Here is a 25,371-nt window from a genome sequence, read left to right as displayed (position 1 = left end):
ATGTGAGTTGTTTCCACTTTTTGTCTATCATCAATAATGTTACTATAAACATGTATGTCAAGTTTTATGTGGACATGTGCTTCGGGGTATATTGCTGGGGTCATAGGATAACTCTACGTTTAACTGTCTAAAGAGCTACCAGACTGTTTCCCAACGAGGCTGTACCACTTTACATTCCCACCAGCAGTGTCTGAGGGTTCCATTTTCTCCACATTCTTGCTGCATCGGTTTGCTAGGACTGCCCAAACAGACTGAGTGGCTTTAACAACAGAAATTTATTTTCTCACAGTTCTGAAGGGGGAAGTCCCAGCTCATGGTGTCAGCAGGCTTGGTTCCTCCTGAGGTTTCTCTCCTTAGCATTCAGATGATCACATCCGCACTGTGTCCTCGCATAGCCTTTTCTATGTGTGCGCATATCCCTGGCGTCTCTTTCTCCTTTTATAAGGACATCCGTCATAGTAGATTAGGGTGTCACCCTTATGACCTCATTTCATCTCATTACCTCTCTAACGGCCCTATTCAGTCATATAGGGGATAGGGTCTCAGTACATAAATTTGAGGAAACAATTCAGTTCATAACACTTGCCAACTGCTACAGATTAAAATTCATATGCTAAAACATAATCCAAAATGTGATAATATTTGCAGGTGGTTAGGTCATAAAGGCAGAGACCTTGTGAATGGAATTGGTGCCCTTTAAAAGAGATCCCAGCCCTAGCCAGTTTGGCTCAGCGGATAGAGCGTAGGCCTGGGGACCAAAGGGTTCTGGGTTCGATTCCAGTCAAGGGCAAGTACCTTGGTTTCAAGCTCCTCCCCAACCCCGGCCCTGGGAGGCAACCTCTTGGCGGGAGGCAACCAATCGATGTCTTTCTCTCACATTGATGTCTCTCTCTTTCTCTCTCTCTTCCACTCTCCCTAAAAATCAATGAAAAAATATCCTTGGGTGAGGATTAACAACAACAACAAAGCAAAACAATAAAAGAGATCCCAGAGCACTCCCTCACCCCTTCTGCTATGTGGGGAGAAGACAGCCATTTCTGAACCAGGAAGGAAGTCCTCAGGCACTGAATCTACCCATTGCCTTGATCTTGGACTTCCCAGCCTCCAGAACTGTGAGAAATAAATGTTTATTGTTTAAACCACCCAGACTATGGTATTTTTTTATAGCAACTTGAAGGGGTTAAGACTCCAATGCTTGTCATTATCTGTCCTTTTGATGATAGCCATTCTAGTGCGTATAATGCAGTATCTAGTTATGGTCTTGATTTTCATTTCCTTGATGGCTACTGACATTGAATATCTTTTCATCAGTCATTTTAGATCATGCTTATTGGTCATTTGCACATCTTCTTTGGAGGCCTGTCTATACATATCCTTTGCCTTAATTTCTTTATTATAACACTAGAGGCCTGGTGCACGAATTCATGCACAGGTGGGGTCCCTCAGCCTGGCCTGCGATCAGGGCCAATTGGGGCCGTCTCACCCAGGCCCAATCAGGGCCTGCTGGCTGGGGGTGGGATGGGGGGGTGGTGGCAGGGGGAAGGGACCATGGGAGGTTGGCTGTGGAAGTGCAATGACCACCAGGAGGCAGCTCCTGCATTGAGCATCTTTCCCCTGGTGGTCAGTGCGGGTCATAGCTGCTGACCAGTTGTCTGGTCATAACAGTCACTTAGGCTTTTATATAAATAGATATTACTTTTTTTCTCTTTTCTTTTAATCTTTATTGTTGAAAGTATTACATAGGTCCTCCTTTTTCTCCCATTAACCTCTTCCAGCCCACTCCCATCCCCCCCATATATTACTTTTATTGTAGATTATCTGAATATGGATTAATCATGTAGATAGATATCAAACATACTAGCAGCAAACATGGGAGAAATTTGGGGATAATGACAATTTTTCTAAGATAAAAAAGAAATCTAGAAATAAAACATAATTCATTGTAAAAATACAATAAACAAAGCCAAAAGACAGTGTGGGTAAAAGGTAAGTAATTTACTTACAATGGATATGCAAGAAATTAGTTACCAGCAGTAGCCTAAAAGAAAAGAAAACTGCGGGCAGGGGATAATGGAGACTTTATTTTCATTGCATAGCATGTACTTTTGACACTACTGAAAATTTTAACTGTCATACATATTACTTACTCTTTAAGCAAAAAAAAAAAAAAAAAAAAAAAATGTGTGTACTGCTCTGTGCTGTGAATCATGGCCACCAGAATTTCAGGGTAACAAGCCTCTGGCTGAAATACCCCCCTCCCCCCTCCCCAGCTGCAAAATATAGGACTTTTGATAGTGGAATGTGCCTTACTGTGGGCTCCTCTACGTACCCGTTTTCTTACCTACTTCTCCCGATTGACTGGAAATCTCACAAGGAGGGGATGTTTTTCACTCCCCTGTGTCCCAGCACTGTGGCTGGCCCTCAGTAGGTGTTCTATAAACTACGGAGAAATATTTGTCTTAAAAAGAAAAAAGACAGAGGTCCTGGAAAATCACAAGTGTCCCAAACGCCTTAGACACTCCCAGGCCTTTCATTTGCAAAATCAGCTTTTCCTGTTGCCTCCTCACCCACCTGCAACACGTTTCCCAGCCGGGCGACACAGCCCTCAGGCCGGTGGGCCAGGACCGCCGAGCCAGGGCCGCCGCTCGGCCGCCGGACCGCTCCCGCCCCGCCTCCGGCTTCCCGCGCTCCGCGCCCATTGACCGCCCTCGGGAGTGGGCCGGGCCGACGGGCGGAGCCTTCCTTCCCGGGGCCCGGGCGGCGTGCGCGGTGCGCCGGGAGCTGCGCGGCTGCTGTGTGCGCGCCGCCGGCGATGTCCGGGGACCGCGTTCCCGCCGGGGCTACAACCCGGGCGGCCGCCGGGGCCGCGGCGCCGAGCTCCGGCTCCGGGACGGCCGCGGTGGCGCAGGCTGCGGACCCGCTGAAAAGGTGAGCGCTTCCTTTGCCCCCTGGGCTTACGCCCTCGCCGCGGTGCAGGGACCATTGGCAGGGGGTCTGCCGGCGTGGCGGGCGGGCGGCCGGGTGTGCGCCCGCACAGCCTCGCGATTCGGGGTTCAGGGCTAGATCACTCCGCCCCCCCTTCCCGGTCCCCCCTCCGGTGATTGTCATTCCCCGGCCTTTAGCGCTAAACAAATTGTGTGCGCGGAGGCGCTCGCGGGTCAGCGCACAGCAGGGGAGCGCCTCGCGGGCACTTGTTGCTGGGCTTCGCGGTGCGAGCAGCTCTGCTCGGGATCGGGACAGGCTCGGAGGACGCGGCGCAGGGCGGACGGATCTTGGGAGCCAAGATTCAGTAAACGATCATTTATTCTGCAGGGGTATTGGGGCGTGGCGGGGGGAGATGAGGTTGCGTCCAGTGGTCTCCTGTTCGCTTCTAACTCCGTGAAAATAGCTCCGACCAACAGGAGCTCTTTGCAGAGATTGCTCTTTATAAAAAGTGACGTTGTACAATTGCATCCTATTCTGTATGTCATCCAAAAACAGCTTTTGGTGGCTGACTAGTCATTTAAACGCAACGTTGACATTTTTGTTTCCTAAACAAGTTTTGAGCTGGCTTATTTTAAGGTTTTTCATTAAAGGAATTTCTCGAAGTACAGAAAAATAAAGGAGGGAAGCCACGCATAGTGTCCTGAGCCATCCGTTTTGAGGGATTCCCGCTCCCGTTAGCTTAGGCTTGCTTTCACAGCTGCATACCCAGGTTCCAGATTTTGGAATGGTGTAAATAGCGCGTGGGCCTCCACCCCCAGGCGGCTGGACTGCCCAGGGAAAGTCGGCCACGCCCCGGAGCCTCGCTGGGCCTGTGGCCTCGGGACTGTCGGGAGTTCACTGCTGTGATTTGCTTGTTACAAGAGCCCCTGGAAGCCTGGCTGCATACTTGTTAAGACGCTACTCACGTTTCAGCCTGGGGGGCCCTTGGTAGCAGCAATAGCTCTTTCTTTTCAGCCTGGTGGCCCGAGGCCTTTCAGCCTGGAGCAGGCTGAACAGATTGCTCTGACAACCCCATACCAGGACTGTACGGCCCTCCCCCAGTGTTTGTGGCCTTTCATGCGAGTTGATGGGAGCCGGGAATGGAGAGAATGATAGACATTTTGCAGGACGGAACTCTCTAAGTTATGTCATGCTTCTTGGCGCTGATTTCTCAGTCTGAGTTCTGGTGATGTTGATTCAGCCAGCTCTGCCCTTTCCCAAGTCTCCGTGGGTTAGTTTGCGTCAAAAAGGAGTGCCTATTTCTTATCCCGTAAGGATTAGGAAAAGTGCTGTCTTCAGAAAAAGGTGCGGGGAATTTAGTGTGTCGCCTTCCGAGGACCAGAAGATTATGGATTTTTTTTTTCAAGAATGAGGGCATATTGGAGACTAGAATATCGTAATTATTAGTCTTATTAGGGGATTGGAAAATAGAAATGCCACTCTTTAATTCAGTAATTAGGAAAAGTTTAAGTACCTTAAATGCATCCTTTAAAATTCCAAATGCTACTACGAATTCTCTTGTAAAGTCAGCAGCACCTTTAATTTATCTCTTCTGTAAATATATTTTTGCATATATTTACAGGACTTGGGTAGTGTGTTGCTGTCCCTAGTTGTCAGGATTCTTAGTGACTTCTTATTTAAACTTTAAGTGTATTTTAGGGAGGGGAGTGGGAGAAGAAGCTATAAAATGTAGTAATTCTCCTTTTGTCTCTGGGATGTCTTGTGGTGGCCAAGAAAACTTATTTAGTACTGATCTATGAAAATAGGATAGCATAAAGAACTTCTTGGGGATTGTTGTTTTTTAGTTACATTGTATTCATTATGATTTCTAGAATTGTATAGTATGCTGTATCTGTTCTAAAAAATAGTTTTTATGCTTTTTAAAAAGATCCTCGCCAGAGGATATGTTTATTGATTTTTAGACAGAGAGAGACAGAAAGAGAGAGAGAAAGAGAGAGAGAGAGAGAGAGAGAGAGAGAGAAACATCAATCGATTGCCTCCCATTCTGGCCCCCACCACTGGGGAACCAACCAGAAACCTGGATCTGTGCCCTGATCAGAATCAATCCCTAGCCAGCGGTTCTCAACCTGTGGGTCGCGACCCCTTTGGCGGTCAAACTACCCTTTCACAGGGGTCGCCTAAGACCATCCTGCATATCAGATATTTACATTACGATTCATAACAGTAGCAACATTACAGTTATGAAGTAGCAACGAAAATAATTTTATGGTTGGGTCACAACATGAGGAACTGTATTTAAAGGGCCAGAAGGTTGAGAACCACTGCCCCTAGACCCTTCTGTGCACCGGCTGATGCTCCAACCAACTGAGCCACACTTGTCAGGCCTGTTAGGTTAGGTGGCTCAGGGGGCGCTTTTTTTATACTGCGGTTGGGTGAGGGGCGGGGACATGAGCTGAGGTATTCAGCTGAGGAGGTTTCAGCTGCAGGGGGTCAGCAGGGGTATTCAGGAATGAGTCAATATCTGTGTGGGGGTCGGTGTTGATTCAGGGAGAAGCCAGTATCTGTGTCTGGCATGCTGATCTGCCAGAAATGCCAGGGGGAGTCCATTATCTTGTCACATGTCTGCATGGTTCCCATCCTGGGCTCTCTCCGACCTAACAAGGGCCAAAAGTAGTTTTTGATGTTAGGATGTTAACATAAAAAAACCATTGAAACCTGTAAAGAATTTTTTGTGAGTTTATTTGAGCCAAACTGTTGACATATGCCGGGAAGCAGAACCTCAACGGATTGAGATAATGCTCCGGAGGATGGCGGGTTACGTCTGTATTTATACATTGCAATCAAAGGAAAAGGACATAGGTGGGTTACATGAAATCCATTGGTTATAGACTAGAGAGGCGGGAGAAAGCAAAGCAGGGAAACCCCTGGGATTGGGTAAAAAGTAAAATGATGGACACATATTTAGGTGGGTGCAGGAACAATTAACATGATAATGAAGGAATTTGTGTTATCTGTCCTGGCACCCAGCACTTTAGGTTGTGCCCCAAGGGGTCCAGAAAAAGGGAAGTTACAAGTTACCTAGACATTTCAAAGGGTATGTTATTAGACTAGTCGATGCAAAAAGACAGATAAGCCCAGTTAAGGTAAAGGTTGACCTTTTCAGTAAAGATACTGGCCTAGGATGTAATTACCCATCATAACTGCTTTTAGTTAAAGTGTAATTTCAGACCATCCTTTGTGGTTACTTTAGGTCTCTGAGTTTGCAAGACTGCCATGCAGGCCTCCCCTGAGCTTGTCAGGTTAGCATGTGGCCCCTTTCGTCCACAAGGGTAATCATTTGAATGCAATAAGGACACTTTATATTTCTTAAATAATAAGTTTTGAGCTTTCTTATTTTGTGGTAATAACTTTCTTTCATTAAAGAAAATTTGAAAAATGCAGGGGGAAAATGTATATTGTTTGAATCATCAGTTTTGAAAGATTATTTTTCCCCCAATATACTTAGGCCTGTTTTCACCCACAACTACATACCCAGGTTCCAAATTTGGAATGACATTATTAGTGTTGAATGTACAATTTCTGGAAGTGGGGGGCTTATAAGTTGTATTAAAATTTGTAGTTTCCTTTATTGAAATGTCAGCACCAGCAGAGACTATTATGGCATTTTCTCCTCCAAGAAAGGGAAGTGATGATAAAACACTTTAATAATTTTGACTATTGTAACTGCTAATATTAAGTACTATGGTTTTTAAACATATTTTTATTGACTTTAGAGAGGAAGAGAGATATGGAAACATCAATGATGAGAGAGAATCATTGAGGCTCCCTGCTACACATCCCACACTGGGGATCAAGCCCCAGCATGTGCCCTAACTGGGAGTCAACCGTGATCTCATAGTTCAGTGATGGCGAACCTTTTGAGCTCGGTGTGTCAGCATTTTGAAAAACCCTAACTTAATTCTGGGGCCGTGACACATATAGAAATTTTTTGATATTTGCAACCATAGTAAAACAAAGATTTATATTTTTGATATTTATTTTATATATTTAAATGCCATTTAACAAAGAAAAATCAACCAAAAAAATGAGTTCGCGTGTCACCTCTGACACGCATGTCATAGGTTCGCCATCACTGTCATACATCATAGGTCAGTCTCAACCACTGAGCCAAGCCAGCCAGGCAAGAGAACGCATGCTTTTAAAAAGGGACTGGGTTTGCTCTCTCCTCCTCCTCTTTCTTCCTTCATGTGGGCTGGAAGAGAGAATTGTGTGGGGAGCTTATTTCAACTAGGCAAACTAAAAAAGAATGCAAGCAACAAGATAGAAGGAAGCTGGTGGCTTATAGCATCAGTGAACAAAGCTTCTAGCCTATGCTTAGACAGTTGATTGAGAAAGGAACATACTTTGATCTTATTTTGGGGCCTTCGTTGCAGAAGCTTAGCTTGTATTCTAACAGAAATGCATCCCATTTCTTCAAAACTGCTTAGAAACTTAAAATTTTTTCTGTTCTGTTAGTTCCACATCACCTTGGTCTGTTAATCCATGAGTATAGAAATGCTTTTTACCCTTCTGCCATCTTTAAATACATTGTGATTACCAGTACTGCGAATTGTATAAATATTAACATTATTTGATCCAAAATTTGGACACTTCTAATTAATATCTCATAATTGAACCAAGGTGCTACCAGGCTTTATCTCACTGCATATATTGGTAGTTTGCTATAGTTTTATTTTGTTGTTTGTTGTTTGTTTAACTATTAGACTTGAAGCAGTAAAGTGTACTATGAGAATAGGCAGGATCTTCTTTAAATTAGTTCCCTCATCTGTAAAATTGGTCTAATAATAGTACCTACTCCCCAGGGTTTTATGAGGGTTAAAAGAGATGCCGGTAAATTATTGGGAATATTACATACTAAGTGTCAGTAAGTGGAAATTACTGTTATTACAGTGAACAATTTAAAGTACATTTCAGAAACTTGAAAATATAATACTTAAGAATTTAGTTCAAAACTTCAATAAAATTATAATGTAAAGAAATACAAAAGGTAAAAAAGAATGGAATTGGAAACTACAGTGGTTTCAACTAACTTCTAGAATATTGAAAGTTGTCTTAGGGCATTGATTCCCAAAGTCTGGTCCCTATGGCAACAGCATTTGGGAACTTAGTTGGAAATGCAAATTCTTGGGCCTCACCTCAGACCCACTAACTCAGAAGTCCTAATGGAGGGGTCTGTCATGTGTTTTAGTAAGCCGTCAAGGTGATTCTGATGTGTGTTCAAGTTTGGGCAACACTTCCTTAAAAGAATGGAGATTCCCTTGAAAAGTAAGCCAGTTCACCATTACTGTCCTCCCATAACCCTCCCTGCTCAGTATTTGCTGACACCATGTGATAAGGAAGGTGGGAATGAGATATGAGTCTGAAAGCAGGGGTATCCCTTCATCTTGGGGTAACATTCTGGTTATTATTCTTTTATGCATATCCTTATGTGTCTGGATATGCATATGCTTAATTTTGCAAAATTGAGATCATATTGGCACTTTCAGATAGTCACTTTTTGGTTAATCTTTCCCTTATGTTCCATATCTAAGCACGTAACCTTATTTAACAATGTAATATAGACATCTTAGCGATGTGGATATATATGTGTGTGTGTGTGTTTTCTTCATAGTCATATATATGTATTGCATATAGATATCACACGAGTTCTTTTTCCTTTTATAGTAATTCATCTAACAAAATTTTTTATTCTTGAGTCAACTTTCATAATTTCTATTTTACTAAAAAGTCATTCATTTTCTTTTGGTTTTTAAATTTTTTTGCTGTGGAGGTACATGTGATATTTTCTTGTACTTTATTTAAGCTTTTTTGATGTCTTCTTACTTCTGATCCTATTCATTTTTTTTAATCTTTAATTTCTTTATTGGCTAAGGTATTACAAATGTGTCCTCATATCCTCTTCATTTTTATTCAGCCCTCTCCCTCCGTCTTCACTCTGCCAAAATCAAGGTTTGGTTTTGTTTTTTCAAAGAACAAGTTTTTGGATTTATATATCTTTGCTATTATTTCAAAAATTTACTCTTATTCATTCCTGCTTCCTATTGTCTATTGCTTTTTATCCTTTCTTCTTACTTTGAATAATAATTTTTAAAACCCCTGCTTAATGCTGAAGGCATTTAAAGCTCTAAAATTTCCTTTGAGGGACTGTTTTAGCTACTAGGGTGTTATCTCACTGGTCTAAATTTTTCTCCTTTTCACCACCTTTAATTGGTTTGTAATTTCAGTTCTGATTCTTTGATCCAAAGATTATCTAGTTGAATGTTTGTTAATTTACAAGTATTTGTGATTTTAAAAAATCTTTTTATTATTTGGAATTTTACTGAATGACTAGAAAACATGACATGTAAAAGCTCTATGTCTTTAAATTTTTTTCATCCATTGTTTACTTTAAATGACATAGTTGAGCATTTTTCTGTAGGCTTTTTTCACTTTTCATAGAGAAGATTGGAATTATGAATTGCTTCTAAGACAGAATGTGTGCTGTGTATTTAAGAGTTTTGACACAATCTGGCTTCAGAAATAGAACAATTTCTATTTCTCATCCCAGGAGTTTTCTTGTTTGCTTTTCTCTACAAGGCTCAGTTTAGAAGAGCTAAACAGTTAACTACATTTTGAGCTGTTTTCTTAAAACACAGGCAGTGTGGGTGACAAAATGTTAGGAGGTGAAGCCATTAAAAAAGTAAAAACAAAAAAACAGGCTTTTTAGATGCTCTGGGCATTCTGGGCAGTTAACCAAGGTTTAGTAGAAGACTGTTAAGCTCTGCCAAGAGGAGTGGCCTTTTGTATGAAATACTGTTTGCTTTGCTAGTTTTACTAAGAATATAGATTGATACTGATATTGGTAGGACATAATCTCATGGTGGCATGGTGGAGAGGATGGAGGGGAAGGTATGCCAAATTGATGGGCTGTGGACCACTCTCATTGGGCCCTCATAGTGTTTTATATGTTTTTTTAATTAGTTGGCAACACTTTAAAATAAAGCAACCACACACACACACACATCTGCATTTTCAGTGTTTAAAGATGTGGAAGCTCTGAGATTACATTAGCACATGGCTATAATAGGCTGGGATCGCCTGTTTCTTTTAGAGAAGTAGGTACTCTTTACTTCTGTGGTCCCCACCATTCTTGTCTTGCCCCCAATATCTAGGCTAAGTGTCAGTAGTCATTTATACTTTGCACTTGTGCTGCTGTTTTTCCACTGTAGTTTTCAATAAAGAAGAGCATTATATTCTGGGTCCACTTTTCTTTAAAAGTGAGGAAAGAAAAAGGCTTTTTCTTTTTCATTTTTTTAAAGAAAAGAAAATTTTTTGTTATCCTCACCCAAGGATATTTTTTTCATTGATTTTTAGAGAGAGTGGAAGGGAGGGAGGGAGGAAGGGAGGGGGAGAGAGAAACATCGAAACATCGATGTAAGAGAGATAACCATTGGTTTCCTCCTGCATGTGCCCTGACCTTGCCAGGGATCGAACCTGCAACCCAGGTATGTGCCCTCGACCAGGAATTGAATCCACCACCCTTTGGTGCACGGGCTAATGCTCTGTTCACTGAGCCACACCAGCCAGGGCGAAAAGAGATATTGTGTATAGAAACATTTTGTTTATGTGTGGAAGTAAAGAATATTCTTATGCTTTAACTAGAGGCCCGGCGCACGAAATTCTTTCGCGGGTACAGTCCCTAGGCCTGGCCTGCAATCAGGGCCATCTTCCCTGGCTGCCCGCAGCCGGCCCCACCTCCTGCCGCCACCCACCCCAGTTCCCCAGTCACCATCAGGTGATCAGAGCCTGCCTGCTGGGGGAAGGAACCAAGAGGTCGGCCATTCCCACCTGCTCGCTGGCCCCGCCCCCACCGCGGGTCATCCTCTGTGTGTGTGGCGACCAGCAGGGTGGGGGCTTTTGCCTGGTGCCACCTGCATCCCCTGCCATCCACTCCCAGTTCCCCATTCGCCATCGGGCAATCGGAACCTGCTGACCAGGGAATGGGACCGAGAAGTGGTCAGTGCGCCTCATAGTGACTGATCGAGCAGTCATTCTGCTCATTCCACCGTTAGGGTCAATTTGCATATTACCCTTTTATTATATAGGATAGAGGCCTGGTATATGGCGGGGGCCGGCTGGCCTGCCCTCATAAGGGCCCTGGATCGGGGTGGGAGTCCCTGCTGGGGGGCAGGGCCAGCTGGGGTGAGGAGCCACAGGCAGTTTGCAGGCTGGCCATGCCCCCATTGGGGTGGGGGTCCCTACTGGGGGGGTGGGGCTGGCTAGCTACAGTCATTCTAGTCTCTGGTCATTCTGGTCATTCCACCTTTCAGTCACTGGGCTTTTATTATACAGTAGGGCCTTGACTTACGAGTGTCCCGACTAACGAGTTTTTCGAGATACGAGCCGTCTCTTGGCCGATTTTTTGCATTGAGTTGCGAGCTAAAATTCGGGTTATGAGCCAGCTTCAGATACCTCACCGCTAGTTGGCGCAATGAACGTCACAGTAAATGCCACAACATCAGCCCAGCATCACGTGTCTCACTTGTTCACTTCTTGATTTGACATATGAGTAATTTGAGTTACGAGCTCCGTCACGGAACGAATTAAACTCATAAGTCAAGGCCCCACTGTATAGGATATGCAAACAAAGTATATCTGTGTTGAAAGAACCCAAATTAAGATGCCATCTTAAAACCAACCCATACATAGTAAGCACCATACTAGTTTACAGAAAAGATACGATAAGGTTTGTTTTTGAATGGGAATTAAATAAGAGCTGACTCTATGCTATGTAGTTATTTATTTGGCAAAAAAAAAAAAAAGAATTCTAGGTATCAATATCTTTTATAGATGGTAGGGTAAGTTACTAAGCAATTCCTTTTGGATAGAGCAGAAATTATGTACCTCAAACATAAAAAAATGTAAATGAATGTACATTTAATTGGAAATTACTAGCATGTTGAAGATATGACTGAGAACTTAAAAGGCAGGTTACATTACAAATTTGGATTATTTATGGCATTTTTAAGTTTAGCTCATGAAAACACATATATAGATTATCAACCAGTCAGCAATATTTGTGTTGTCCAAAAATTGTAATGGGTTGAAAAACTTTTGGATTTATTGCCTATGAAAGGGCCAATATCAAATGACTAATTTATGTGTGTTAGAAAAGTCAGTCAAAATTTAATGAAAGGGTAAAAATCTATGAGCTTGATTATAGATAGTGCTCCTGAAATAATGAGACTAGCATTGGATTTTGATGACATGGTGTAAGGATAAGACATGGATTTAATAATTTGTTTATTGTAGGTTTTACTAGGAATAATTTCAGGCTGAACGCTTAAAAAATGCAATCAATAACGTAATTATCACCATAAACTGAATGCTGATTCTTGAACTTCAGATGTTTCCAGGTTTTGAAGGATTCATGGTATGCACAACTCTACTCTTCTACATGTAGTTGAGGCTGTAATCCTTTTGTAACTGTTAAAAGAAATCAGTCTGCCGAAACCGGTTTGGCTCAGTGGATGGAGCGTCGGCCTGCGGACTGAAGGGTCCCGGGTTCGATTCCGGTCAAGGGCATGTACCTGGGTTGCGGGCACATCCCCAGTGGGGGATGTGCAGGAGGCAGCTGGTCGATGTTTCTCTCTCGTCGATGTTTCTGGCTTTCTATCTCTCTCCCTTCCTCTCTGTGAAAAATCAATAAAATATATAGAAAAAAAAAAAAAAAAGAAATCAGTCTGTTCTTATCATTCAAGGGAAAATCTTTGTCTCAGTTTACCAATGAAGAATGTCACAGATTTAGCTCTTTTGGTTGACATTACAACTCATCTAAATACTGCAAATATTCCTTTACAGCGGGGGTGGGGAACTTTTTTCTGCCAAGGGCTATTTGGATATTTATAACATCATTTGAGGGCCATATAAAGTTATTGACTTAAAAATTAGGTTGCTATATTTAGTCAAACATTTAATTAACTCACCCCTAATGCCTGGCAGGGCCAGAGCAAATGATGTTGAGGACTTTATACGACCCACAAGTCCACCTCTGCTTTACAGAGACACTTATTCACAAGGAGTATCACATGCACATGATTCAGTTCTCTCATTTGTAGTAAATATATGTTCTTTTCATAAACATTTTTTTTTTTTTGGTAAGGAATAATCTGGATTGCTTTCATATGTAATAATCTGGATTGCTTTCATATGCTAAAGTTGGTTTCTAGAAATGAAAATTATGACCTTACCTTCATTCCCTAAATTATAGAATGTAAAACTGAATTTCAAGGCAGGCTCTTTGATTTTACTTTATGAAAATGCACTAACATTGCTCCATTAATAGCAATAATGAGAAATGAATAGCTACAAGTGAAAGTATTAAAAACTAAATATAACATTGGAACACTAGAATTTTGCAAGTACCTTTGAATTACCCTAACGTTAAACTCACTATGCAAAAATTTCATCTTGGTTTGAAAGTGGCTGTGTTTAAGAGGAGCTGTGTTTGCTTTTGATACTCAGTTTTAAAAATTACTGCTCTTAGGTCAAGGATTCAGGTCTGAATTCTATATTACACGTTGCATGGAACTATATTGACATCTTGCTATCGGCAAAATGTCAAGTTTTTGCTTTAGATCAAAGGTGTTATGAGCTACAAGAAATATTTAATAATTAAGTATTCCTATTTTTTAATTTGTTTTTTTTCCCAGTTTCAATTTTATAGTCTCTACTATCCTAAGTGCTAGTAGTTACATTTTCTTTCTCGCTTTTAAACATTCTCTTATCTTGATCACTTCAATTGTTTTATGTCACCAGCTTGTCCCCTCTAGGTATTTGGGTTTGTGACTCTTGTTGTAGTTGTTAGGTAAAATCTTAGTTATATCCTTAGGGAACATGCCTATGAAAATATCGTGGTCACAACTTTCTAATTAATTTTACACTGTTACCACTTTTCATTAACTCAGGCATAAGCATATCTTCATGTTGGCTTGTTTCATGGTGGCAGTTTTAGGAAATGAAAATGGAAAATTCCTGCTTATTTATTTCAGCATTGTAAGTACATGTTAGACAGTCACATGTCATGAACCAAGATTTTCCCCTTTATCCTTCTCTCGCCTTCTGTAGAAACTTCAATGAGAATTTCTCGTGAAAGCTTCAGGGCAAACCATTAAAAAACCATACCTTGCCGAAACCGGTTTGGCTCAGTGGATAGAGCGTCGGCCTGCGGACTGAGGGGTCCCAGGTTCGATTCCTGTCAAGGGCATGTACCTGGGCTGCGGGCACATCCCCAGTGGGAGATGTGCAGGAGGCAGCTGATCGATGTTTCTCTCCCATCGATGTTTCTGACTCTCTATCTCTCTCCCTTCCTCTCTGTAAAAAATCAATAAAATATATTTAAAAAACAAAACAAAACAAAACAAAACAAACAAAAACCATACCTAGCCCTAACTGGTTTGGCTCAGTGGATAAAGTGTCATCCTGCCGACTGAAATGTCCCAGGTTTGATTTCAGTCAAGGGCATGTACCTTGGTTGCGGGCACATCCCCCGTGGGAGGTGTGCAGGAGGCAGCTGATGATGTTTCTCTTTCATCGATGTTTCTAACTCTCTATCCCTCTCCCTTCCTCTCTGTAAAAAAAAAATCAATAAAATATATTTTTTAAAAAAGCTTGGTTTCAAAACAAAACAAACAAAAACCATACCTATTAGATTTGATAGCATCAGAGGGTCCACCCAGATTATTTAGACATGTAATTCTGTTCCGATGGGGCATCGGAGGCTATGCTGTGTTTTGCAGTAACTCCTGAGCTTCTGTTGTTGCCTCATTGAAATTCTTTGGTTCGGGAAAGCTGTGTGCGGACTGTGAAAAGCTGCCTGGCGCTCCCCTCCCCCTGGCGGTGCTATCCTCCCCCTGGCTCAGATGCAGCCATGGCTCTGCCTTCTCAATTGCTTGCTGTGTGTGCATTTTCATGGAATTATAGGCCTTAAAGACTCTCTAGGGAAGCTTTTTAGATGACAGAAGAAAATTATTTTTAAAGTTCCCAAATTAGCCCAAGGAAAACAGAGAAAAAGAGGACAGTGAGACACATTATTCTGAAAGACTGTTTTTGTAAATCTTAAATAATTTGTAGGTATTGAATTGTCACTGTTAATATAGCCCCTTTTCCTCTCTAAAGTCCAGTGTCTATGTGGTTGCTTAAATTTTAATATTGTGAATGCTTAGAAAAAATATATTTATTTAAAGAAATTATGATATCAAGGGGTAAAATGGCAACTCTCCACTTTCCCTTGCTCCCTTTTGATCCTTCTTTAGGAAGTTATATTGCTAATGCGCTTTTCAGTGGTTCTCAGGTATGGTCCCTGTGCCAACAGCCCCCAGCATCGCCTCAGAACTTGTTGGAAATGCAGAATCTGGGGCCCCATCCCAGGCCTATAGAATGAGAAGCTCTTAGGAAGTAAGATTGGGCAACAACCTGTGTTTTAACAAACCTTCAGATGATTCTGATGTATGTAAAGTGTGCTTTCTATGTCTTGAGTTGTACCTGTTAGATTTGTACATGGAAACCTATAAAAGTTTTCAAGCTCCTTTAGTGCACCCTGCTTGCCTTTCATTACTTTGGGAGTCTGGGCTAGAATATATGTATATTGTGGTGAACTGGGGACCTTTATCCCAGCTGGTTGGGACTTTGTGGTAGCTACAGTCAGTTAGTGCCTTGAGCTACAACTACTGATGGTTGAGGTAACGGGTGAGATAGGGATGCTTTGGACACTTCCTGGAGAAATCAGTTAGATCTGGCATCCCAGGAACAATTGATCAGAAGGAAACCTGGTTTTGAGACTTGGACAAGAGCATTATTCTCATCTTGGTTACTATTTTTCCACTGGAGAAAAAAAAAGTCTGAGTATATGACTTTGTATGTGAAATTGTATGTTCATTTTCTTTTATTGTGGTAAAATGTACATACCATGAAATGTACCATTTTAACCATCTTTAAGTGTACAGTGGCATTAAGCACATTCACGTTGAGCAACCATTACCACTATCATTTCCAGAACTTTTCCATTATCCCAAACTGAAATTCAGTACCCGTTAAATAGTAACTACCCATTCTTCTCTCCCTATACTCCCAGATGACCACTGTTGGACTTTATTTCCCTATACATTTGACTATTCTAGATTCTTCATAAAAGTGGAATAATACAGTTCTTTTCCTTTTGTGTCTGGGTTTTCACTTTGCATAATGTCTTCAGGATTCATACATGTTGTAGCATATATCAGAATTTCATAGTTTCTAATGACTAAATAAAACTCAATTGTGTGCATATATCACATTTTGTTTGTCCATCGATTTGTGGGTAAACATGTAGATTGTTGCCACTTTTTGACTGCTGTGAAGAATGTTACTATAAACATTGGTATATAAATATCTATTCAAGTACCTGCTTTCAATTCTTTTGAGTATAAAACTAGAAGTGGAATTGCTAGATCATGGAATAATTCTGTTTTTTTTTTTTCTTTTTGAGAAACAGCCATATTGTTTTCTACAGTGACTGTTCCATTTTATATTCCTACCGGCAATGAAATGCACAAAGATTCCATTTTTTCCTCATCCCACCAACCCTTGTCATTTTCTTTTGTAATGGCCATCCTAATGCATGTAAAGTGGCATCTTATTGTGGTTTTGGTTTGCATTTCCCCAATGATTAGTGATGTTGAGCATCTATTCATGATTGGTTATCTGTATATCATCTTTGGAGAAATATCTATTCAAGTCCTTTGCCCATTATTTTTATTGGATTGCTTATAGTATTTTTTGTTTTGTTTTTTAGTGTAGTAGTTCTTTATATATTCTGGGTATTAATACCTTATCAGTAATGCAATTTGCAAGTATTTTCTTCCATTCTGTGAGTTACCTTTTTACTTTGTTGATACTATTCTTTGATGTTCAAAAGTTTTTAATTTTATTTATTGATTTTTACAGAGAGAGAGGAAGGGAGAGGAGAGAGAGAGAATATATCATTGATTTGTTGTTCCACTTATTTATGTACTCGTTGGTTGCTTCTTGTATGTGCCTTGATCGGGGATAGAACCTGAAACCTTGGCATATTGGGACAATGCTCTAAACAACTGAGCCGCCTGGCCAGGGCCGTAAAAGTTTTAATTTTGATGAAGTCCAATTTATATGTTTTTTTCCTTTGTTGCCTATGTATGGAATATGTAGATCACTTTGGGAATTATTAACATTTTAACAGTTTTAATTGTTTTCTAATCATTTATTTGTTGAGTCTTTTTATTATGAAAGGATGTTTAATATTATCAAGTACATTCTGGATCGATTAAGATGATCATGTGTCTTTCCTCCTCCAATTCATTTTATGAAGCAGTATTACCCTGATACCAAAACTAGACAAAGAATACCAAAAAGATAAGTACAGACTGATAACCCTCATGAAAGAGATAAGTACAAGGGGGAAGTAGGTTTGGATATAAAAGAGCAACCCAAGGGATCCCTGCGGTGATGGAAATGCTCTCTATAGACTGTATTAATTTCAGTATCCTGGTTGTGATATTTTACTATGGTTCTGCAAGATGTTACCATTAGGGAAAAGCAGATAAAAGATACAAGGGGTCTTTCTTCTTCTTTATTTTTTTAGTCCTCATCCAAGGATATTTTTCCATTGATTTTTTTTTTTTTTTTTTTTTTTTTTTTTTTTTTTTTTTTTTTTTAGAGAGAGTGGAAGAGAGAGGGAAAGACAGAGAGAAATATCGATGTGACTCGCATCGATTGGTTGCCTCCTGCACGAGCCAGACCAGGGCCCGGGCAGAAGGAGCCTGCAACCAAGGTATATGCCCTTGACCAGAATCAAACCCGGGGCCCTTCGATCTACAGGCTGGCACGCTATGCACTGAGTCAAACTGGCTAGGGCTCAGTGTTATTTCTTATAGCTACATATGAGCCTACAATTTAAGTTTAATTTGAAAAGTTTAATTTAAACATTTTCTGTAAATGAATTCAGCAAAGTAGCAAGATACAAAGTCAACACACAAAAATCAGTTGCATTTCTATACACAGTGAACATCTGAAAGGAAATTATAAAAGCAATTCCATTTACAGTAGCATCCAAAAGAATAAAATACTTAGGAAATGGGTAAAAGACTGTACAATGAAAACTATAAAACATTACTGAAAGGAATTAAAGAAGACAAATAAGTGAATATATATTCCATGTTCATGGATCGCAAGACTTACTGTTGCTAAAATGTCAATACTGCCCCAAATGATCTATACATTCAATGCAATCTGTCTCAAAATGCCAATGATTTTTTTTGCAGAAATAGAAAAACCCATCCTAAAACTCACATGAAATCTCAAGGGATCCTTAATCGCCTAGATCCGTGGTCGGTAAACTGCGGCTCTCGAGCCACATGTGGCTCTTTGGCCCCTTGAGTGCGGCTCTTCCACAAAATACCATGTGCGGGCGCGCATGTATAATGGGATTGAAACTTCGTGGCCCATGCGCAGAAGTCGGTATTTTGTGGAAGAGCCACACTCAAGGGGCCAAAGAGCCTCATGTGGCTCACGAGCCGCAGTTTGCCGACCACTGGCCTAGATAATCTTGAAAATAAAGAACAAAACTTGAGGATTCATACTTCCTGATTTTAAAATTTACTACAAAGCTACAGTGATCAAAAAACAGTACGGTATTGGCATAAAGACAAACATTCTGTAAACCCATGGAATAGAATAGAGAACCCAGAAATAAACACTTGTATTTATTATGGTCAAATGATTTTTTACAAGAGTGCCAAGATTACTCAATGGGGGAAGGACAGTCTTTTCAACAAATGGTTCTGGGGAAACTGGATATTCACAATGCAGAAGAATGAAGTTGGACCTCTACCTCACACCATATACAACATTTAACTCATAATGTCTCAAGGACCTAACTGAAAGACCTAAGACAATAATACTTTTAGAAGAAAACATACAACAAAAGCTTCACGACATTGGATTTGGCAGTGATTTCTTCGATATGACAACAAAAGCAGAGGTAAAAAAAAGAAAAAAAATAGACAAATTAGACTTAATGAAGATTAAAAATTTGTGTGTGTCAAAAGACATTAGTAACAAAGTGAAAAGGCAACCTGTAGAATGGGGGGAAATATTTACAAATCATAGATCTGCTGTGTTACTGGATTAGACTAAGGAAACTCAAAATGAATTCTTGGGCGTGTTCCACCTGTGAAAGGCACACAGACTTCCCCTGAGCAGGGGCATGATGGGACAGCTTTCCTCAGAAAGGTGTGGCCAGCCTTGGGCTAGTACTTCAGGAATAGAATGGATTGTGTCCCATTTTGGTCACCACGTTTTAAAGAAACTATGTAGATAAATTCGAAGGTGATTAAAACTATTTAAAAGTAGGCAAAATATCAGCCCTAAGATTGGCATTGATTTTTTTTTTTTTTCTGGAGCTTAGACCAGAGGCATTTCAAGTTTCCAGTAGCAATACTGTGAAAGACCACAAGATGGCAAAAGAACTCTAAATTACCTTTTTTTTTTCTTTTTTAAAATCTAGGTTTGAGAGAGATCAGATGTTTCCTGATGAAGCAAGGAAAAGAAAATTTAAGAATGTCTATATTTCAAACTAAGTAAATGTGAAGATCCGATTGGCTTTCTTAAGCTATTCATGAATTGGGCAACATCCCATCTAGAAACCAGAAGGCCTCTCAGAGAGGTTGTACAAAATGGAAGGGTTGTTAAAGGAAGAAGGCGGGGGTGGGGGAGCTATTGGGAAAAGAAAAGAAATAATTATTTTTAGGCCAGGCCATGTCTTTGGGGGCAGCAAATGGCAAGGGTTTTATTTTGTAGATTGCATCTTCTTTGGGTGTGTGTGGGGGTAAGGTAAGGGCCCACATGGTAGATTACCTTACTGGCGCTTGACCAGAAAATTCCAGATGGGTTGATTAACATTACACTTTCAGTGAAGATCTAAACTGCAGTTAAGTGAGATATTAAGTCTAGGTTTGATATGGGATTCAGCACAGTGACGCCATTTTGGTACTATAGTTCTCTCTTTAACAAAGGGTGTACTCTAGCCGCCCACTATATACAGTGTTCTGCCTTTTATTGTTTAGCTTTTACTAAATATAGCTCAATGATCGTTCCATAACTTCATACTATTTTTATTGGATGGATATACTATAGTTTAATTCTTTATTGGTAAATATATAAGATGTTTTCAATTTTTTGAAATAACAAATAGTGCTCAATGAATAATAGTCTTTTATGTTCTAGATATTGCCAAATTGCTTTTTATAGAGATCACAACAATTTACATTACAAATAGAAATATATGGAGGTGCTGATCATTCACACTCTAACCAACATAGTCATATTTTCTTATCTGTGCTAATCTGATAAGGAAGATATAGTATCTCGATGTAATTTCAACTTACATTTTCTTGTAACTGAAGTTGATCATCTTTTCATATGCTTCTTGTACTTCTTTTTCATAGCCTTTGCCCATTTTACTATTATTTTTTCTTATGACTTATGGGTGTTACATAGTTGAACTAATTCTTTGTTTTTTGTTAAATATATTTTTATTGATTTCAGAGAGGAAGGGAAAGGAAGAGAGAGAGATAGAAACATCAGTGATGAAATTGAATCATTGATTGGCTGCCTCCTGCACAGAGCCCACAACCCGGGCATGTGCCCCAACCAGGAATTGAACCATGACCTCCTGGTTCATAGGCCTATGCTCAACCACTGAGCCATGCCAACCAGGCTGAACTAGTCCTTTGTAATAGGAGTTACAAATATCTTCCTAGATACATTTCCTCTTTAATAATGTCTTCATACTTTCTAATTTTGTGAATATTTTTGGTAAGTTATTTCTTTTCATGGTGCTAGTATGTAATTGTGATAGGTGCCTGATCAGAAAAAATGCAAATTTAGCATACTTGAGAGTTTCTATTTTCAAAGAATCCTTATGTGACTTTGGTGATCTTTAGTCAAAACTTGGGGACTCTTTTTGATATATGCTCTGTGAGGCAGGTAAAAATTTAAATCTGGGAAGTGTATCTTGACATACACATAAGTTTTTAAAAGTTTATTTAGGCACAAGGGAAAAACTGTGGTCATTATCCTATATAATAAAAGGCTAATATGCAAATTGACCAAACAGTGGAACCACCGGTTGCTATGATGTGCATTGACCACCAGGGGGCAGACACTCAATGCAGGAGCTGCCCCCTGGTGGTCAGTGTGCTCCCACAGGGGGAGCGCCGCTAGACCAGAAGCCGGGCTCATGGCTGGCGAGCGCAGCAGTGGCAGCAGGAGCCTCTCCCACTTCAGTGGCAGCGCTAATGGGTCCTACTGCTAAGCTGTCAGTTGGACATTCCCTGAGGGCTCCCAGACTGCAAGAGGGTGCAGGCCGGACTGAGGGACACCTCCCCCACACCAAATTCATGCACGGGTGGGGTCCGGCCTATCAGGAGGAGGAGAAGGCGGGACTTTGGCCGGTGGGCCCACCCCAAACCAGCCCAATCAGGGGGGTTGGCTGGGGGTGGGGCCGCCTATGGGGAGGGGCTGTGGGCAATGGCTGCCTGGCCCCGCCCCTGATTGGGGAAGGGGGAGGGGCCGTGGGAGGTTGGCCCGCCAGCCTGCCCCTGATTGGAGTGGGGGGGTGGAGCTGGCTGGGAGAGGGGCCATGGGTGGATCGGGGTGGTGGTGGGGGCCCATCAGGGGTGGGACCAGCTGGGGGGAGGGGCCGCAGGCAGTTGGCCAGCCAGCCCTGCCCCTGATTGGGCTGGTTTGCTGGCCGCAGTAGGCATCATAACAACAGGTTGCTCTGGTTGTTAGTGTTCAGGTTGCTGGCTTTTTTTATATATAGATAAGAAACAATTGGGTGGTTTGTTCTCAGTTATCTCGGCGAGCTCATTCTATTATTATAGTCATTAAATACTGCCTATTCTCAACACTTGGCCTTGACCATCTTTTCTTCTCCCCATGTAATCTCTTTGATGGCTCACAGCATCAATTATTAGACACAAGCCAGTGACTTCCAAATTTATAACTTATAAGCCTCTTTTGAGTCCCAGCCTAGGCATCTAACTGCCTATTTAGCATTTCTACTTGTGTCAAAGACTATACATATCCATCCTAGACAGAACTAATGAATCCTCCTCCCCCAAACCTGGCAGTCTTCCATTGTTCCCTATCTAAGTGAATGACAAGATCATCTGTTGCACTGATGAAGCCATAAAATTAGGAATTACCACTGATACATTCTTCACCTCTCCCCATATCTACTGCATTACCAATTTTTCTCTCCTAAATATCTCAAGTCTTTCAATTTCTTAGTGTTTTCGCTACCAATATTGTAGTCTATGCTATGGTCTTTGGGCAGATCATCTGGTTTCCTGCACCCAACAGAACCTCATCTTATAACAACACGAGTGCTTCTCAAAGTATCTGTGGTGAAGGACCAGTTCTTAAAAAATTTTCAATTGGTCACAGACCAATATCTTTGTGAAATACAATAAAAATAAATTACTGGAAAAAATGAAATTAAAAACAAAGTTATGCAAAATACAAGTGTTGCAGTCTTATTAGATTTAACAACCTGCAGCTGCTGTCAAATGTATAAGTTTCTGAGCACTCAATTTTTGTACTTAACTTAATGTGTACTGCTGTATCTCCAGTGCTTAGCATCTAGAAGACACAGAATAAATATTTGTGAAATGGAAGACATAACTTTGATAATTTTGGGATATTCAAGTTATTTCCAGTGATTTGCCACTTAAATATCACATGAACATATCTGTAGTTATGTTTTCATACCTTGTCTTCCACAGTGCTAATTCAATCTTCTGCTTCATTCAACCTACTATTTATTCCTTTTGGTGTATTCTTCATTTCAGATATTGTATTATGAATTTATGACTGATTCCTTATTGTGGTTTTCTATGTTCCTTTTTATGCTGATGTAGTTCTCACTAAGTTCTTTGAGCATTCTTATAACCATTTTTTTGAACTTTATATCTGATCAGTTGCTTGCCTCCCTTTCATTCAGCTCTTTTTCTGGAGATTTCTTCTGTTCTTTCATTTGGGGAATATTTCTTTGTCTCCCCATTTTGGCTGTTTCTGTGTTTGTTTCTAAGTATTCGGTAGATCTGCTATGACTCCCAGTTTTGGTGGGGTAGCCTTATGTAGTGGGTGACCTGTGGGACTCAGTGGTGCAGTCTCCTTGTTGATCTCAGCTGGGTGTTCCAGTTATGTCTCTTTCATGTGTTACGTGAGCACTTCTGTTGTAATTAAGCCTTTATTGCTATTGCCCCCTTCCTGCTTGTGTTCGACCTTCCGGTTAGTTGACTGTGAGGATTAACCCTGACCACAGGGCACAAGCTGTTGTGGAGATGCTCACCACATGGAATGGAATTTGTCTCAGCAGGGTCTGGTTCCTGCTGATATTTTCCTTTGGAGATGCCACTTGTGAAGTTAACTGATGTTGTCTGAAGCTGGCCACTGGGTGTATTTGTGCTGGGGCCTTTAGGGAGGACTCTGGTGACGTCCAGTGTCAGATGCCAACTGTGACTGGCCCTGGGCAGCCTGTTTGGAGCTAAAAAGTGATCCACAGTTTGTGGCTGCCTCTTCTGGGCCTGGTGAATTTGGGAGAAACCAAGCTGCACACCAAGGCCAGCTTTAACCAGCACTGAGCCTGGGGGCAGGTCAGCAAAACTCCCAAGGCACCCTGCGATCCCATCCGCCTCTCCCTGCCTCTGCCTGCTGGCTGCCTGTTAGGCTTAGTCACTGAAAGTGCCTCTGGCTGTACTCGAGTTGCAGTAGATAGGTTCTCAGTGAGTCACCAAGTAAAGGCAAGCGGTATTCACCGGTCAGATAAAGGTTCAAACTCGGTGCCAGTGTTGGGTCTGCAGCCACTTAGCAAACGTCCCCGGGTATATACCATGTCTAGCTGCCACCCACTGGGTGCTTGCACACCTTTGTGGTGGGGCAGGGTTGAGCTGCTCAGTGCTTGTCTGGCTGGTTAGAAAATAGGGTGGGTAGCCGAAACCGGTTTGGCTCAGTGGATAGAGCGTCGGCCTGCGGACTGAGGGGTCCCAGGTTTGATTCCGGTCAAGGGCATGTACCTGGGCTGCGGGCACATCCCCAGTGGGAGATGTGCAGGAGGCGGCTGATCGATGTTTCTCTCCCATTGATGTTTCTAACTGTCTATCTCTCTCCCTTCCTCTCTGTAAAAAATCAATAAAATATATTTAAAAAAAAAAAAGAAAATAGGGTGGGTAAAAGAAGAGGGTGGGGAATTGTGGAATAGAGTGATGGTAAGAAGAGGATATGGAATAAGATAGCTTTTTCTCTCTTAAGAATATTGACATTTTTAGATGGGAATGAGAATTTCTGTAATTGGTCCAAGGAAAGTATAAAACATAAAAGTTTGGAGTAACATGGAATAATAGACTCTTAGTTAAAAAACTTTTTTCTGCCCTGACCGGTTTGGCTCAGTGGATAGAGTGTTGGCCTGCGGACCAAAGGGTCCCAGGTTCGATTCCAGTCAAGGGCATGTACCTTGGTTGCGGACATATCCCCAGTGGGGGCTGTGCAGGAGGCAGCTGATCGATGTTTCTCTCTCATCGATGTTTCTAACTCTCTATCCCTCTCCCTTCCTCTCTGTGAAAAATCAATAAAACATATTTTAAAAAAACTTTTTTCTTAGGAATTCCATAAATATTTATGAGCATCTTTCAGTTTACAGAAGATTTCCAGACTCACATCTTATGGGCAAGCTAATTAATCTCATCCCCTTCCTTCCCCCCTTTTCACTTGTTAGAAACTGAAATCCAGTGAGGTTAGTATCATAGGGCCTAAAAAGTAACTCTTATGATCCCTAAATCCAGTGTTTTATGCAATGTTCTATATATTGCCTTGAGTGGTTTATAAAGCTTTGCATAATCTGGTTCCTTGATACTTCTCCATCCTTATCTTGTCCTTTCTATTTTTTAAAAACTTATTTTTATTGATTTCAGAGAGCAAGGGAGAGGGGAGGAGAGATAGAAACAACAATGATGAGAGAATCATCAATTGGCTGCCTCCTGCACGCCTCCTACTGGGGATCGAGCCTGCAATTCAGACATGTGCCCTGACTGGGAATTGACCCATGGCCTCCTCATTCATAGACCTTCCCTCAACCACTGAGCCACTCCGGCCGTGCCATCTTGTCCTTCTTTCACATCATTCCCCTTCAGCTGAGCTGGCCTTGTTCGCCAAACACACCCAACATGCTCCTGCTCCAGGGCCTTTGCATCTGATGTGTCCTGTTGGAAAGCTCTTCTTTTAGATATCTGTATGACTTTCCCCTCTTCCTTTATGTCTTCGCTCAGATGT

The 25,371-nt window shown here is 41.3% G+C and overlaps 1 protein-coding gene across 2 annotated transcripts in view; it reads left to right on the top strand.

Moving 5' to 3' along the window:
- The first annotated feature begins 2,779 nt into the window (after window positions 1–2,779).
- ZNF638 (zinc finger protein 638) overlaps window positions 2,780–25,371 on the top strand; it is a 107,406-nt gene continuing 84,814 nt past the window's right edge. The window contains exon 1 of one of the 2 annotated variants that reach the window (XM_081101106.1): window positions 2,780–2,928. Coding sequence is in view for 1 of the 2 variants with exons in the window: in XM_081101105.1 (XP_080957231.1) it covers window positions 2,813–2,928 (116 nt within the window). In the remaining variant the exon portion in view is untranslated. The remainder of the gene's footprint in view (window positions 2,929–25,371) is intronic. The other variant, XM_081101105.1, reaches the window with a different exon arrangement.

This window comes from Myotis nattereri (genome assembly GCF_964212035.1).
Source record: "Myotis nattereri genome assembly, chromosome: 10".
Classification (NCBI taxonomy): domain Eukaryota; kingdom Metazoa; phylum Chordata; class Mammalia; order Chiroptera; family Vespertilionidae; genus Myotis; species Myotis nattereri.
Note: the sequence above shows the minus strand (reverse complement) of the source record. Positions and strands in the feature narration are given on the sequence as shown.